The 13405-nt window shown below is 39.9% G+C and overlaps 1 protein-coding gene across 6 annotated transcripts in view; it reads left to right on the forward strand.

Moving 5' to 3' along the window:
- ryr3 (ryanodine receptor 3) overlaps positions 1-13405 on the forward strand; it is a 114552-nt gene that overhangs the window by 80065 nt on the left and 21082 nt on the right. For all 6 annotated transcript variants that reach the window (XM_014336541.2, XM_014336543.2, XM_042224719.1 and 3 more), the window contains 27 exons: positions 217-319; positions 430-550; positions 1269-1438; positions 2832-3052; positions 3478-3568; positions 3781-3921; positions 4467-4630; positions 4737-4815; positions 5004-5093; positions 5643-5786; positions 6695-6757; positions 6855-6930; positions 7029-7152; positions 7471-7586; positions 7692-7759; positions 7854-7975; positions 8108-8157; positions 8239-8299; positions 8434-8672; positions 8987-9068; positions 10452-10582; positions 10741-10859; positions 11261-11459; positions 12071-12165; positions 12422-12567; positions 12788-12875; positions 12972-13064. In XM_014336541.2, the coding sequence (XP_014192027.1) occupies positions 217-319; positions 430-550; positions 1269-1438; positions 2832-3052; positions 3478-3568; positions 3781-3921; positions 4467-4630; positions 4737-4815; positions 5004-5093; positions 5643-5786; positions 6695-6757; positions 6855-6930; positions 7029-7152; positions 7471-7586; positions 7692-7759; positions 7854-7975; positions 8108-8157; positions 8239-8299; positions 8434-8672; positions 8987-9068; positions 10452-10582; positions 10741-10859; positions 11261-11459; positions 12071-12165; positions 12422-12567; positions 12788-12875; positions 12972-13064 (3196 nt within the window). The remainder of the gene's footprint in view (positions 1-216; positions 320-429; positions 551-1268; positions 1439-2831; positions 3053-3477; positions 3569-3780; positions 3922-4466; positions 4631-4736; positions 4816-5003; positions 5094-5642; positions 5787-6694; positions 6758-6854; positions 6931-7028; positions 7153-7470; positions 7587-7691; positions 7760-7853; positions 7976-8107; positions 8158-8238; positions 8300-8433; positions 8673-8986; positions 9069-10451; positions 10583-10740; positions 10860-11260; positions 11460-12070; positions 12166-12421; positions 12568-12787; positions 12876-12971; positions 13065-13405) is intronic.

Here is a 13405-nt window from a genome sequence, read left to right on the forward strand (position 1 = left end):
GTAACAGAATAGCCTGCAAGGAGATCATGTATTGTGCCAAAACATTATTATAAATGCTCACAAAATTGCCCAATTTACTGCGCCTCTGTTGACCGCCGTATCCTGAAACCACCCTGCAGAGCTTGTCTGCAACTTCCAAGAAATGTTTCTCGTGTTCAGGATAATATTTATTATACTGTGCGTATAATTTTTATATAGTGTGTTTGTCTGTTTCAGGTCTGGTGAGGAGGAAGGGGAAGTGATTCACATGGGCAACGCCATCATGTCCTTCTACTCTGCCCTCATTGACCTGCTGGGACGCTGTGCTCCTGAGATGCATGTAAGGCCTTCGACAACAGCCTGAGCTGAAGAATGAGATTCTGTGTACTGTCACAGGGACTCTTATGAGAAAGATATTGTTTTTGTTTTGTGCCTGTGCATCTCTTACAGCTTATCAATGCAGGTAAAGGTGAGGCGCTGCGTATCAGAGCCATCCTGCGCTCTCTGGTTCCCACTTCGGACCTGGTGGGCGTCATCAGCATCCCCCTCAAAATGCCTGTCGTTAATAAAGGTATGCCGGTCTAAGTTTGCTTTAGGCAGTTTCTGATTGTTAAAAGGAAACGCATAAACAGACGTGAATTAAGGTGAGACGGGATGTCTACCTGGGGAAAGAAAAATGTTGTTTAGTTTAGATTCACGGCTGAAGGTGCACGGTAGTCTGATTAAAAATCTAATTTATACTCTACAGGCAAACCCGGGCTGCTGTAGATCACAAACAGTTTTTGCCACATCCTGCTGAACAAACATGCTGCATTACCTTACTGCCTACGGCAAATAATAAAAACTCTGCCTGGTACAGCATGTGTGTCGTCCTGCCAGATTAAGGAAGCTGAAATAATTTCATAACTCTGCAGAGTATCATCACAGCTCTGCTAACTGGACGTATATTATTGTAAGTGCCTTTGCAATGGCAGGAGACATCACTTAGGAGAGAGCCTTTGCTTCCCTCTACATCTCTGTGGAAAACCAATATGCCTACATTGTGTTTTTAGTACCTTTCTACTTTGTGCCTTGCTTATAAAATTATGGCTTACAACGATGCTCAACAGCAAGAACACCAGAAAATAAATACATTTCACATTTATGCTTGGTTTCCTCAGCTTATCGTGTCTGGGATTACATTTCCCTTAAACTCTAAAGCCTAATTTTATTCCGAAATCATGTTACATTTGAAACTTTCTTCAGTGAATCCCTTTCATTGGTTTTTGTTTTGCTCCACCAACCTTCAGATGGCACAGTGACCGAACCGGACATGTCAGCTTGTTTCTGTCCCGACCACAAGGCCCCCATGGTGCTCTTCCTGGACAGAGTTTACGGCATCGAGGACCAGAGCTTCCTGCTCCAGATGTTGGAGGTTGGCTTCCTGCCTGACCTCCGAGCCTCGGCGTCTCTGGATACGGTAAGTCCTAGAACATTCACGACACACACACACACTTTCACCTTCAAAGTCCCATTTTGTCAATGACTACCTGCCAAAGAATTTGTATCCACTTCCTGAAAAAGTACATTTTAGTCTCTGCAAATGCAAAGGATGTAAGCTCTAGTTGTACCTGACAGGTGTAATCGTCTCTGTCGTCTCTGCTCCTGTTACATTTTTGAGATCTTAAGTCTTTTGTCATTTACTGATAATGAAATGAAGGTTTCTAGTTTGCTCATCAAATGTGCCACAGAGGGAGTAAATCTTATCAAACATGAGCACCGATTGCTCAGAACAGTTACTAAGCCTGTTGCAAATTTTCAGAAATATTAACATAATAATCGGCCTACTGATCAGGTCACCCTTAGCTTTTAAACAGTTCAGTATAAAAACTACACTCAAACTACATTTTTTCGTAACCCAGTTTATCCGGTCATTTGCTACACAGAACGATCTGGGAAGTTGCGAACACTTTGAAAGAAATATTTTGGTTGAATTATCCATTTATCAGTCTAGCACAGATTAACAGTCAATCAAATAAATGAGCCAGAGGATCCTGAAAGTGGCAAAAGGGTAAAAACAAGCTGCAGACCGAGGAGCTTTGATAGATGATAAAAAACTAGATATAAAGTTTGGATTTCCTTTGGTGAGTTTTTGCTCTTTGTAAGGAGAATTTGTGCATCGAAGGTACACACTTGGAGTCATTTAAAATGACTTGACAGGTGATTAAGTGAACCTTTGCTCTCATCACACTTACTACTTACCCAAAATATGTTATGTATGTCTTATGTATAGTCTATGGATCAAATATAACGCAATATAGTCTAAAACAGCAAAGTAATTATCAACTAGTTCAATTATGGTTATTTTCCTTTAGTCCTTTACTTTGCTCCGTTATTATTCTTTTGTTTTTTAAAGGGAGAAAATTGTGAACAAATTCCCACCTTCACTGCTCTTAGTGCAGATTCATTTTCTACTAACAAATTGTCTATCCATTATTTATGGTTGAATGGCTCACAGTAAGCCGTTTCCAGTTTTGAAAAGTATCCATCCGGAACTTTTTACATTTGGAACTTAATTTACATGCAAAAGGTAAATGACACCATCACAAACACCACCTGTTTCCCACAAAAATAACAAGAAGCTACAGAAAGACTTCTCAAACTTTGGTTTTAATGAATACAGTTATCCCCGTCTGTGACATCAGTGGAAATTGAAGCTCTTCAGCTTTGCTGTCCTTTTCTGCTATTAGAGAACTGCATAATATTTACATTTGACGGAACCTATAATCACTTCCACCTTCTGTTAATCTCTGCGTGTAGAGATTGGGCTGCTCTTCCTTTTTCAGTTACATGCATTGTTCTCTGTCTCACAGGAGGTGTTGAGCACCACAGAGACTGCGCTGGCCATGAACAGGTACATCGGCTCAGCTCTGCTGCCTCTGCTGACCCGCTGTGCCGCTCTCTTTGGCAGCACAGAGCACCACGCACAGCTGGTTGACTCCACGTTGCAGACTATCTACAGGCTGTCAAAAGGCCGCTCACTCACCAAAGCCCAAAGGGATGCCATTGAAGAGTGTCTGCTGGCAATCTGCAAGTAAGGCTTCTTTAGCTTTATTTAGTCTTAGCTGAGTTAAATTAAAGAAATCTGGATTTTCCCCCTGCAGGCCATTAAAAATAATGCAGGTTTAGGGCACTGGCTTCACTTTTCAAATCTTTCAATGGTTGCATCTTTTGTTTGTGTGTAAAATTTTGAAAGTTTGTGTGATGGTAGAAAATTATAGCAGCTCAAGCTGCTTTAATTTTGGTGTAAATTTAACACATTTAGCGTGACCTTGATCCATGTCCTTACCTGGACTCGTGCAGCATGGTGCGTAGAGTATATGCCTGCCACATACGCAAGGTTACAACATAAACATTTTCCTTCTCACAGTTCTTAAAATATTCTTGGATGTGAGCACATGCACATAAGAGAAAATCATATTCCGCCTACACAGATGTAATTCTGCACTTATTTCACAGACACCTGCGTCCCTCTATGATGCAGCAGCTGCTCAGACGTCTGGTGTTCGATGTTCCAATGCTCAATGAATACTGCAAGATATCTCTCCGGGTGAGACGCAAAACACTTTCTTGTTAATATGTGTTTGATGTATGAGTCAAAAAGGTTATTGAAGAAATAACACAGGCAATCACTGGAATGTAAAATTTGGGAACCCGTTGTCTTCCTAACTTCCAGAGTTAAACAACATGATTGTAGCAATCGCAATTGGAGTGTAAAAATATTCAGGAATTTTTGTGCGTGTTTGTGTTTCTTATTTCTAGCTGCTGACCAATCACTACGAGCAGAACTGGAAGTACTACTGCCTGCCATCTGGTATGGGCAGCTTTGGTACTGCCTCTGAGGAGGAGCTCCTTCTCACCAAGAAACTCTTCTGGGGAATCTTTGACTCCCTTTCTCATAAGGTACAGCCAGGAATTTATTTATAAGTATTTATTATTAAAGATGAGCTGGCCCAGTGTGCATAGAGCTGTAAAAATTCTCTGTATTTTGCGTATTTGTTGTTCTACGAGAATGAACCGGGACTAGAAGTGGTATTTTTCTGATCCGCATTTTTGCAGAACAAAATGTTTGGTAGCTGAGTGGTGCTTGTAAAACTCTGTTCTCCCATATTTAAAATATATATATTCTTATTTATTTATTTCTTTAAATCTTGAGTTTTCAACACTTGAGTGTGGATCTCCTGAGAGAAAAGTTCTCAGTAGTCAGAGGCAGTGAAGTGAAAGCTCAATGAAGTGCTTGTGAGCAGTGCAGCTGAGGCAAAGTCAAATCAGATGAATCATTTATCAGTCTGTGACAGGTCACTACATGGTGCAGACTTCCTTTTTGGGAGGGGGGCTGATCCTACTCTGCTCCACTGTAGTTGTCTCAGCAGACACGTTCTGAAAAAATAAAAGTGAAATGGTGAAACTTCTAAGCACCCCTTTCCCTCTCTTCTTACATTTTGTAGAAATATGATACTGAACTTTTCAAAATGGCCAAGTCATGCCTGTGTGCAATCGCTGGGGCCCTGCCTCCAGACTTTGTGGATTCCAGTTTAGGTGCAACGCTGGAGAAGCAGGCATCAATGGACGCACAGGGTAACTTTGACCCCAAACCCATCAGCACTGCCAAGTAAGTGTTCTAAAAATGCAGCCTTGTTAAAGCAGCATGTTTCATGTCATGTTTCTAAATGTTTTTATTTATATGTTATGACTTAAACACAATTTTGACTTTTCAGTATCTCCCTTCCTGAAAAACTTGAGTACATTGCCAACAAATATGCAGAGCATTCCCATGACAAGTGGTCCTCAGAGAAGGTTCGTGCCTTCGTGTTCTCAGTGTCTTCTTCACTCATGCTTGGAGTCGATTTATGTTATAAAAATCCAAAGAAATGCAAAGTTGTAATTGTACTTTGTAGTCTCAGTCATTTTACTAAAACAGTTTACATTTCATGGTTTAATAAAATGCGAGATGGTGTAATTAATTGAAATAAACTGTGTTGCAGATGTCAGTGGGCTGGAAACATGGAGACACTGTGGATGAGCAGGCCAAAACCCATCCACTCCTGAAGCCCTATAAATCTCTGAGTGAGAAGGTACGTGCACATTAGTGCTCACACAGCTGAGAGAGCTGGTCACCCTTGTTGAAGAATGGCACCTTGACAGCTTGAGAGTATTTCTGATGAGGCTTCTGTGAACAGTGGCTGGATCAACCAAAGGGGCAAATGCACCACTCGGGTTTTGTGTCAGGTGTTGGGTCAAAAACGAGAGGTGAAGGCCAAATATACTCTGTAAGATAAACTCTAAAACTCCTACTAAGGTAGCCAGAAAATATGCAAGGGTGGAGCCACAGACAAACAAATTTATACACTATCAAAGGTGGACAGACACACACACTTATGTTCTGAAAACTCTCTGAGGCGGTTTACTGAGACGGCAAGAAAAAAGCCACATCATAAGTAATGATTTTACAAGGACATTTTTATCAGAAGTTTGAAAAGAAATACACGTGTGTTTGTTTGATTTTTGTGTAAATGTTTTCACATTTTGTTAAGCTGTGACATCTGGTCTATAGGCCTATTCTATATAGCCTGCATGTCTTCTACAGGACAGAGTGTTAGACTGTGAATGTGTTCATTCTGTAGGAGAGAGAAACATATCGCTGGCCAGTGAGAGAGTCACTGAAGAGCATGTTGGCTATGGGCTGGAACATTGAGAGGACCAAAGAGGGTGAGGCGATGTTCCAGCAACGAGAGAGCGAAAAACAGCGGAAGATCTCGGAGTCCCAGGTAACACATTTATAAATGTTTCCTTTTGTGATGCATATTTACTATCTCATCAACTGACAACAATTCCCTAGACGCTCCTTTTTAATTTTTCCGTCTTTGGTGATTCATGCTACAGAAAGCAGACATCATTTATAACAGGAGCCCATTAAAAAGTAAATAGCAGGACCACTGTTGTCATGCAAGAATAATAAACACCAAACAACAGTCCCAGTGGCTTGTGTCAGTAATGAATACAAGTTTAATGAAGGCTTCATTTCTCAAGACCACTTTTTTTTAATGGAAATCTGTGTTTTGGGAACTGAGAAATGTCTGCTTTGTTTTTAACTTAAAGAATAAAGAGTCTTTTTTGATCCATAGAGAGCTCAAAGCACGTACTGTAGTAAAATACATAAAAGAAAATATTCACATTTTTTCAGACTGGAGATATTTTTACTGCTAGTCTTTTCAGCGTAGCATTTAAAACACACATTTTAAGCGTGGGTAGGGATCATTTTTATTGAGTCAATGAACAAAAATTCTACAATTAACATTTAGCAGATCTTAAGAAATATTCAATTAAAAGCCACTGATGCAGAAATGCAGCATGGAAAAGACTTGACTATGAGTAAAGTGTGGATATATGCATATATTAGCATTTTGTCTGCAACATTTACTTGCAGATGTCTTTTAGTAGCCTAAATGATAAATCTGCTAGATCCAGGAGGGATGACAGCAGAAGGGCAATAAATGAATTTTCAGTCTGTTAGCGATGTTGGCAGTTAAAACTTCTCCGTTTGCTGTTCATAAATCACAGCCATCCATCATATCCTTTCATCTGTATTATCTTTTGCTGTTTTTTGTTAGCTTTTGCACATTTTGCCAGCTAAAATGCTGATTCAAAAGCAATTTGCTTCTTTTTTACGTTGTAGATTAATGGATTCAGTCCCGCTCCAATGGATCTGCACAATGTCACCTTGTCGAGAGAGCTGCAGGTTGGGTTTCATTTGACTCTTCCTAAATGTTCCCATGTATCTTCTAATACAAAATACAAAAAAACTGAGAAAAGCTGCACTTTTTCTGTTTCTGCAGGGCATGGTGGAGGTGGTTGCAGAAAATTACCACAACATCTGGGCCAAGAAGAAGAAAACTGAGCTTGTCAGCAAAGGTGTGCAAATCGTAGTGAAGTTTTATGAACAGCAATCGAGGTGTTATTTATTTGTGTTCAAAAGAAAGCGCCTGAAATGACTTTTCAATCTTGTCCAGGAGGAGGGACCCACCCACTGCTGGTACCCTATGATACCTTGACAGCTAAAGAGAAGTACAGAGACAGAGAGAAGGCCCAGGAGCTCTTCAAGTTCCTGCAGATTAGTGGCTATGCCATCACAAGGTCAGCCTCCTAATGCTCACGTTTTAAAGAAATGAAAATTTAGGCAACTGTATAGCACTTTACCAGTGCTATACTGAAAACTTGGGGAAAATCCTAATGAGCACTTCTGCTACTATGGATGCTTGTTTCCACTACTGGAAAAAGCATTTTTTTGGCTGTGTTGCTGTCTCAAAATTTTCTGTTATTATCTCAAAATTTACAGTTAGTACCTTAAAGTTTTGACTTTCTGAGTCAAACTGCTGAGTAAGTTGAAATTTTGAGATAATAAACCAAAGATTTGACTCTTGACTAGTAGTCAGTAGTGTTTCTGTCTCACAGAGGCTTGAAGGACATGGAGCAGGATTCATCATCAATGGAAAAACGCTTTTCTTACAAGTTCCTTAAGAGGTTGCTGAAGAATGTTGACTCTGCCCAGGAGTTCATTGCTCATCTTGGTAAGTCTGCTGCATTTTTATACGCAGATGCTGATGTACCTTTTTTTAGTACTGTTCAGTGCTAAAAGCCTTGGCTGACATTGGTGTTCAACATCGTTAATCCAGAGGCGATGGCCACCAGTGGGAAGACCGACAAATCCCCTCATGACCAGGAAATCAAGTTCTTTGCCAAGGTTGGGAGCTCTGTTTGCAGCTGAGCCACTGATGTGCTGTTGTAGTTACTTTTTTTTATTTTTATTAATTAAAGTGTTTATTTCTTCTCCCCAGGTGTTGCTTCCCCTGACTGATCAAACATTTAAAAACCACTGTCTGTACTTCCTGTCTACACCTAGTAAGAACCTGAGCAGTTGTGGTTGTGCCTCCAATAAAGAGAAGGAGATGGTCACCAGGTACTGTGATCATGTTTTTGCTGATCATTGTGTTTTCTTGTATTTTCATAAAGCCCTTTCTTGTTTTCTTTCACTCGGTTGCTTTTTCCTAACATCTTCTTCAGTTTCGTTCTTACTTCCTTTCTTTTCCAGTCTGTTCTGTAAGCTGGCAGCTCTTGTCAGACACAGGATTTCTCTCTTTGGTAAGGTTGCTTCTGTTCATATGTTTGTGTGGCTTTTTGTTTGCAATCCTTTCGAGTATCTACATTAAATATATCCCACAGGAAGTGATTCAGCAATGATGGTGAGCTGTCTGCACATCCTTACTCACTCACTTGACACTAGGTAAGTGCGTATTACTTCATAAGACTTGTAATAAAGCTCAATAAAAGACACGCATGTATTATCTTTAAACCACTAACTCATAAAAAAAGTATTTTTGCATGCATACTAGCCTTTCTGTTCCCTCCTTCCTACAGAACAGTGATGAAGACTGGCTCGGAGCTGGTAAAAGTCGGGTTAAAGACTTTCTTTGAGAATGCAGCAGAAGACTTGGAGAAGCTGCTGGAGATGCTGAAACTGGGAAAGTTCATGCAATCCCGTGCCCAGATGAAGAGCGTCAGTCAAAGCATAAACTATGTGACAGTGGCACTGCTGCCTATCCTCACTGCCCTCTTTGAGCATATCAAAACATACGAGTTTGGAGTGGACTTGCTTTGTGAGTTTCCATGCTCAGTGTTTGCTGTTCTCGACTGTCTTTTTTATAGTTTTTTTTCATACTGTAGTTATTTATCATAGTTAGCTAAGAGAAAAGTGAAAAGAATAAACAAAATATAGTTAAATACACCAAAAGCGAGATGGGAAATAGTTGATTTAGCCTTCTTTATATTCCCAGTTTGCACAGAATTCCTATTATATGGATTTTCTAATAGGAATATTCTAATATCTTTTCCTATTTTTCATACTGGTTTTCCCTCAAAGTTTCTCGTTTCTTTTTGCTGATGTTTAATGAATGCATGTTATTTGTTTCAGTGGATGACGTCCAGCTGTCTTGCTACAGAATTCTGACATGTTTGTACTGTCTGGGAACAGGAAAGAACTTGTTTGTGGAGAGGTAGGAGGCAAAACTTTTCTAATACAGAAAATCGGTATTATACACAGGTAAGTATGATATGGCTGACAAGATGTGCACTGTAAGATGGACCCACACACGCGATGGCTGTGTTCACAGTTCTCAGTTTTTATTGTCATGTACACACACAATGCCACAGTCTCCACTTAGCGCTGGTCTCAGCTCACACACACCATGCTCGTCTTTTGCTTCACTACGAAAAGAAACGACACTGTCATCATTCCAGTCGCTACCACCTGTGGCTTCACCTGCCTCCTGGCACCACCCCTCCCCTGCAGCTGAGCCCAGGACCACACCTTCACCACATGCACTTATTAAATACTTCATTGTTTAATGATGTACTTTGATTTATATGGCAAATTTGATGGGAAAGGGCGTCTGTTACAAAATTAAGGCAAAAATCAAGCCTACTGTTTAAGTTCAAGCTTCCACTAGGGGCGATCGTGGCTCAAGAGTTGGGAGTTCGTCTTGTAATCGGAAGGTTGCCGGTTCGAGCCCCGGCTTGGACAGTCTCGGTCATTGTGTCCTTGGGCAAGACACTTCCCCCGTTGCCTACTGGTGGTGGTCAGAGGGCCCGGTGGCGCCAGTGTCCGGCAGCCTCGCCTCTGTCAGTGCGCCCCAGGGTGGCTGTGGCTACAATGTAGCTTGCCATCACCAGTGTGTGAATGTGTGTGTGAATGGGTGGATGACAGGTTGTGTAAAGCGCTTTGGGGTCCTTAGGGACTAGAAAAGCGCTATACAAATACAGGCCATTTACCATTTCCATTAAACCAGTCTGATCCTCAATCTTGGAAGATCACCTGATCTTCAGTTCACATAAGCTGACACCTTTCTTTGGATCCAGTTGATAATTTCATAGCTCCTTTAGTCTGCCACAGCTGCTGGGCATCTGCAAGCCACTTTGCAACCCACCTCCACCCAAGGATCTCCTTTTCACTGTGTTTCTTCTGTAATCATTGTAGTGGTCTTGACTAAAATTATTCATTTTTGTATTTTATATAGATCTACTTAAAATAGTAAATAACTAAATAAATAGAAATGGTTCCCCAAAACTAACATCTTAAAAAGCTGCTCTGAATGAGAAACTTTCAGCCAAGTCAAACTGTAAAAATAACAGCGGTGAAGTTTTTAAAGTTTTTGACTGCAAACAGGGGAAAAGGGGGAAAAAAGTGTTTAAAAAAACAAACAAACACAAGCCAAAAAATATGTCTTTGCCTATTTCCGGCACCTGTAAAATCTTCCACCTACAAGAGTAACTTGCTCTTGTACATTTTGACATTTGACTTGTGTCTTTATCTGTGTGCTTATTTTGCATAAGTAATATCACACTATGCAAATTTCCATGTTGATTTGTATCATAAATAGGCATCTGCCAGCACTGGGGGAGAGCCTGGCGATTCTGGTTGGAGCCATGCCCGTAGCTTTCCTGGAGCCTCATCTAAATGCTCACAACCCACTCTCAGTCTTCAACACCAAGACCCCTCGAGAGCGAGCCAGTAAGAATCTCCCTGATCCTCATTTTTATTTTAATTTGATTGTTACTATATAATGTCTTTTGATAAATATATACTATTATTAACTTGGCGGTTTTAAGAATGCCAGCTTATAGATAGAATCTCTGTGATTAATCACAGCGATTGTTTTCCTGTTCTAGTCCTGAGTATGCCTGACACAGTGGAGGAGATGTGCCCAGAGATGCCTCGTCTTGACAAACTTCTCAAAGACGTCAATGATGTGTCAGAGTCTGGTGCTCGCTATAGTGACATGCCACAGGTCAGAAGAGTTTATGGGATATTAGTATTATTAAACAAACATCTGGATTATTTTTTTATTGCAACTGCTGACTACTTTACATGCTATTAGTTTGTATTATTGGAAGTGCTCAATTCAATGTGAAGTATAAAAGGTCAGGCCACTGGAAGTCAGGCCATCTCAGCCTCAGCTCCATTAATTTTGATTGTTATTATAGTTATTATAAGTGAAATAAAATATTAACTATCCTTTTAATCAACTGGTATTTTATTTAATATTATTGAATAAATGTAAAATACGACATACAAAAAACATAGCAAAAATATAAAATCAATTCTGGAAGCTGTGCATTGATAATCTCACTTATGTCACAGTACACACACTCTGATTCAGACATTCAGCCTTCTGCCCATTTGCTGCAGGTTATAGAGGTAATCCTTCCCATGCTGTGTAACTATCTGTCCTACTGGTGGGAGAAAGGTCCAGAGAACTCGCCCCCAGATACTCAGTGCTGCACCATGGTGACCTCTGAACACCTCAGCATCATTCTGGGAAATATCCTCAAGATCCTCAACAGCAACCTGGGCATTGATGATGCTCCTTGGATGAAGAGGATTGCCGGTAAGCCCCCAGTATTATTGTTAGAGAAGTCAGTAAATGTATTCCAGTCGCGGGATTCTAATAAGTTATTTGGAGATGCTGTCTAACATCTTTTTTCCAGGGATCAAGGGATGACTTTTCACCTGTGTTCTTTAAAACTGTGACTCAGACCTTTTGCAAAAGCTGGCTTATTATTGTTTACAACTTGCATAGTTCTCACTTCTGTATAGCTGTATATCTCAGATTTCTGTAAAGTTATTTATTTCATATTCTATATAGTTTTTCATATTTATATCCTGTACATAGCCTGTACATAGCTTGTACTCACTACAGCCTGTACATACTTATAGTTATAGAATATTCACAACATACTTCATACCGTGTACATTATAACATACCATAATAGACCCATTTCTGTAATATACTTACATATCTATACTATTGCTAATATATATTGTAATATATCTATATCACTAAAGCATTTCTGGATGGATGCAAACTGCATTTCGTTGCCCTGTACCTGTGCATGTGCAATGACAATAAAGTTGAATTCTATTCTATTCTATTCTATTCTATTCTTGAAAATGTCAGTGTCTCAGCTGAGAAAATAATTTCCGGATGTTTATTCACAGTCTATTCTCAGCCAATCATCTGCAAAGCTGGAGCAGATCTGCTCAGAACCCATTTCCTGCCCACACTGGATAAATTAAAGAAGAAGACGGTGAAGGTGAGCGCTTAAAATATACTGTACATGCTGTTGTAGTTGCACATTATATCCACTGTCAAGTGATGTCTGTGGTTCAAGTACTTTTTGTTTACTCAATTAATAGCTGCTGAAGTTGTGGTGTAAACATTCAGTATATTTACATCCTTTATGGAAAATAAAAATACTTCTTTGCTCAGAGAGAGGATGGAGAGATGGGATTATTATTGAAGATGTTCATACTAATAAACTGATTGTTGTTTATGCACTGCATATGCAGGTGGTGGCTGAAGAGGAGCTGCTGAAAGCTGACAGCAAAGGTGACAACCAGGAGGCAGAACTGCTCATCTTGGACGAGTTTGCTGTGCTCTGCAGGGACCTCTATGCTTTCTACCCCATGCTCATTCGTTATGTGGACAACAACAGGTGCAAAATATATACACGCTACTTCTTGACCATCTCTAAAATGCTATTTAGTGGATTTTAGTGATTTTGCAATTTTTATGTCAACATTCAATACACTGAGGGGTTTTTTTTTGTTTGTTTGTTTTGCTTTGGGGTTTTTTGGTCCAGTCCTGCACAGATGTAATCTGACAAATATTAAGTCCTTCCAGCTAAACATGCTTCATGTCTTTGTCCACTCCAGGTCCAGGTGGCTGAAGGAGCCGGACGGAGACTCCACTGAGCTCTTTAGGATGGTGGCTGAGATCTTCATCCTCTGGTGCAAGTCACATGTAAGCCTCGCTGTCCAGTCTTTCATGATAATAGTTACAATACCAAGATTAACTCATTTATTCCAGTCACGTTATTTCTTTGTTCTCTGAATCCAGAACTTTAAGCGTGAGGAGCAAAACTTTGTGGTTCAGAATGAAATCAACAATTTGGGCTTCCTAACTGGTGAAGGCAAGACTAAGATGTCTAAGGTAAAGATGGGGATGTGGGTCTTTGACTTGCTCCTGTGTCAGAATGATTTGAAACTTGGTGTGTGAGAACAGCTTTAAAATATCTTTAGTTTTAATTTTGTATCACTCAGCTTCGGCTGACACAAAGAAATCCAAAAAAGAGAGAGATGTAAAATGTAAAAAAGATTAGACACTAACTGATGCTCACAACAATATAACTGAATCTGATAAAGTAAGAAATGTCATTTTAAAAAAAGAAAATATGAAATATTACTTAACATGCTATTATTGGACGTGATCCTACTATAGATTTAACTGAAAAATGTCATAAGGTCAGACTAACCAGATTTAATGAATAACGA

Source organism: Haplochromis burtoni, unplaced genomic scaffold (assembly GCF_018398535.1).
Source record: "Haplochromis burtoni strain Fernald_Lab_line unplaced genomic scaffold, NCSU_Asbu1 Contig_147, whole genome shotgun sequence".
Taxonomy (NCBI): domain Eukaryota; kingdom Metazoa; phylum Chordata; class Actinopteri; order Cichliformes; family Cichlidae; genus Haplochromis; species Haplochromis burtoni.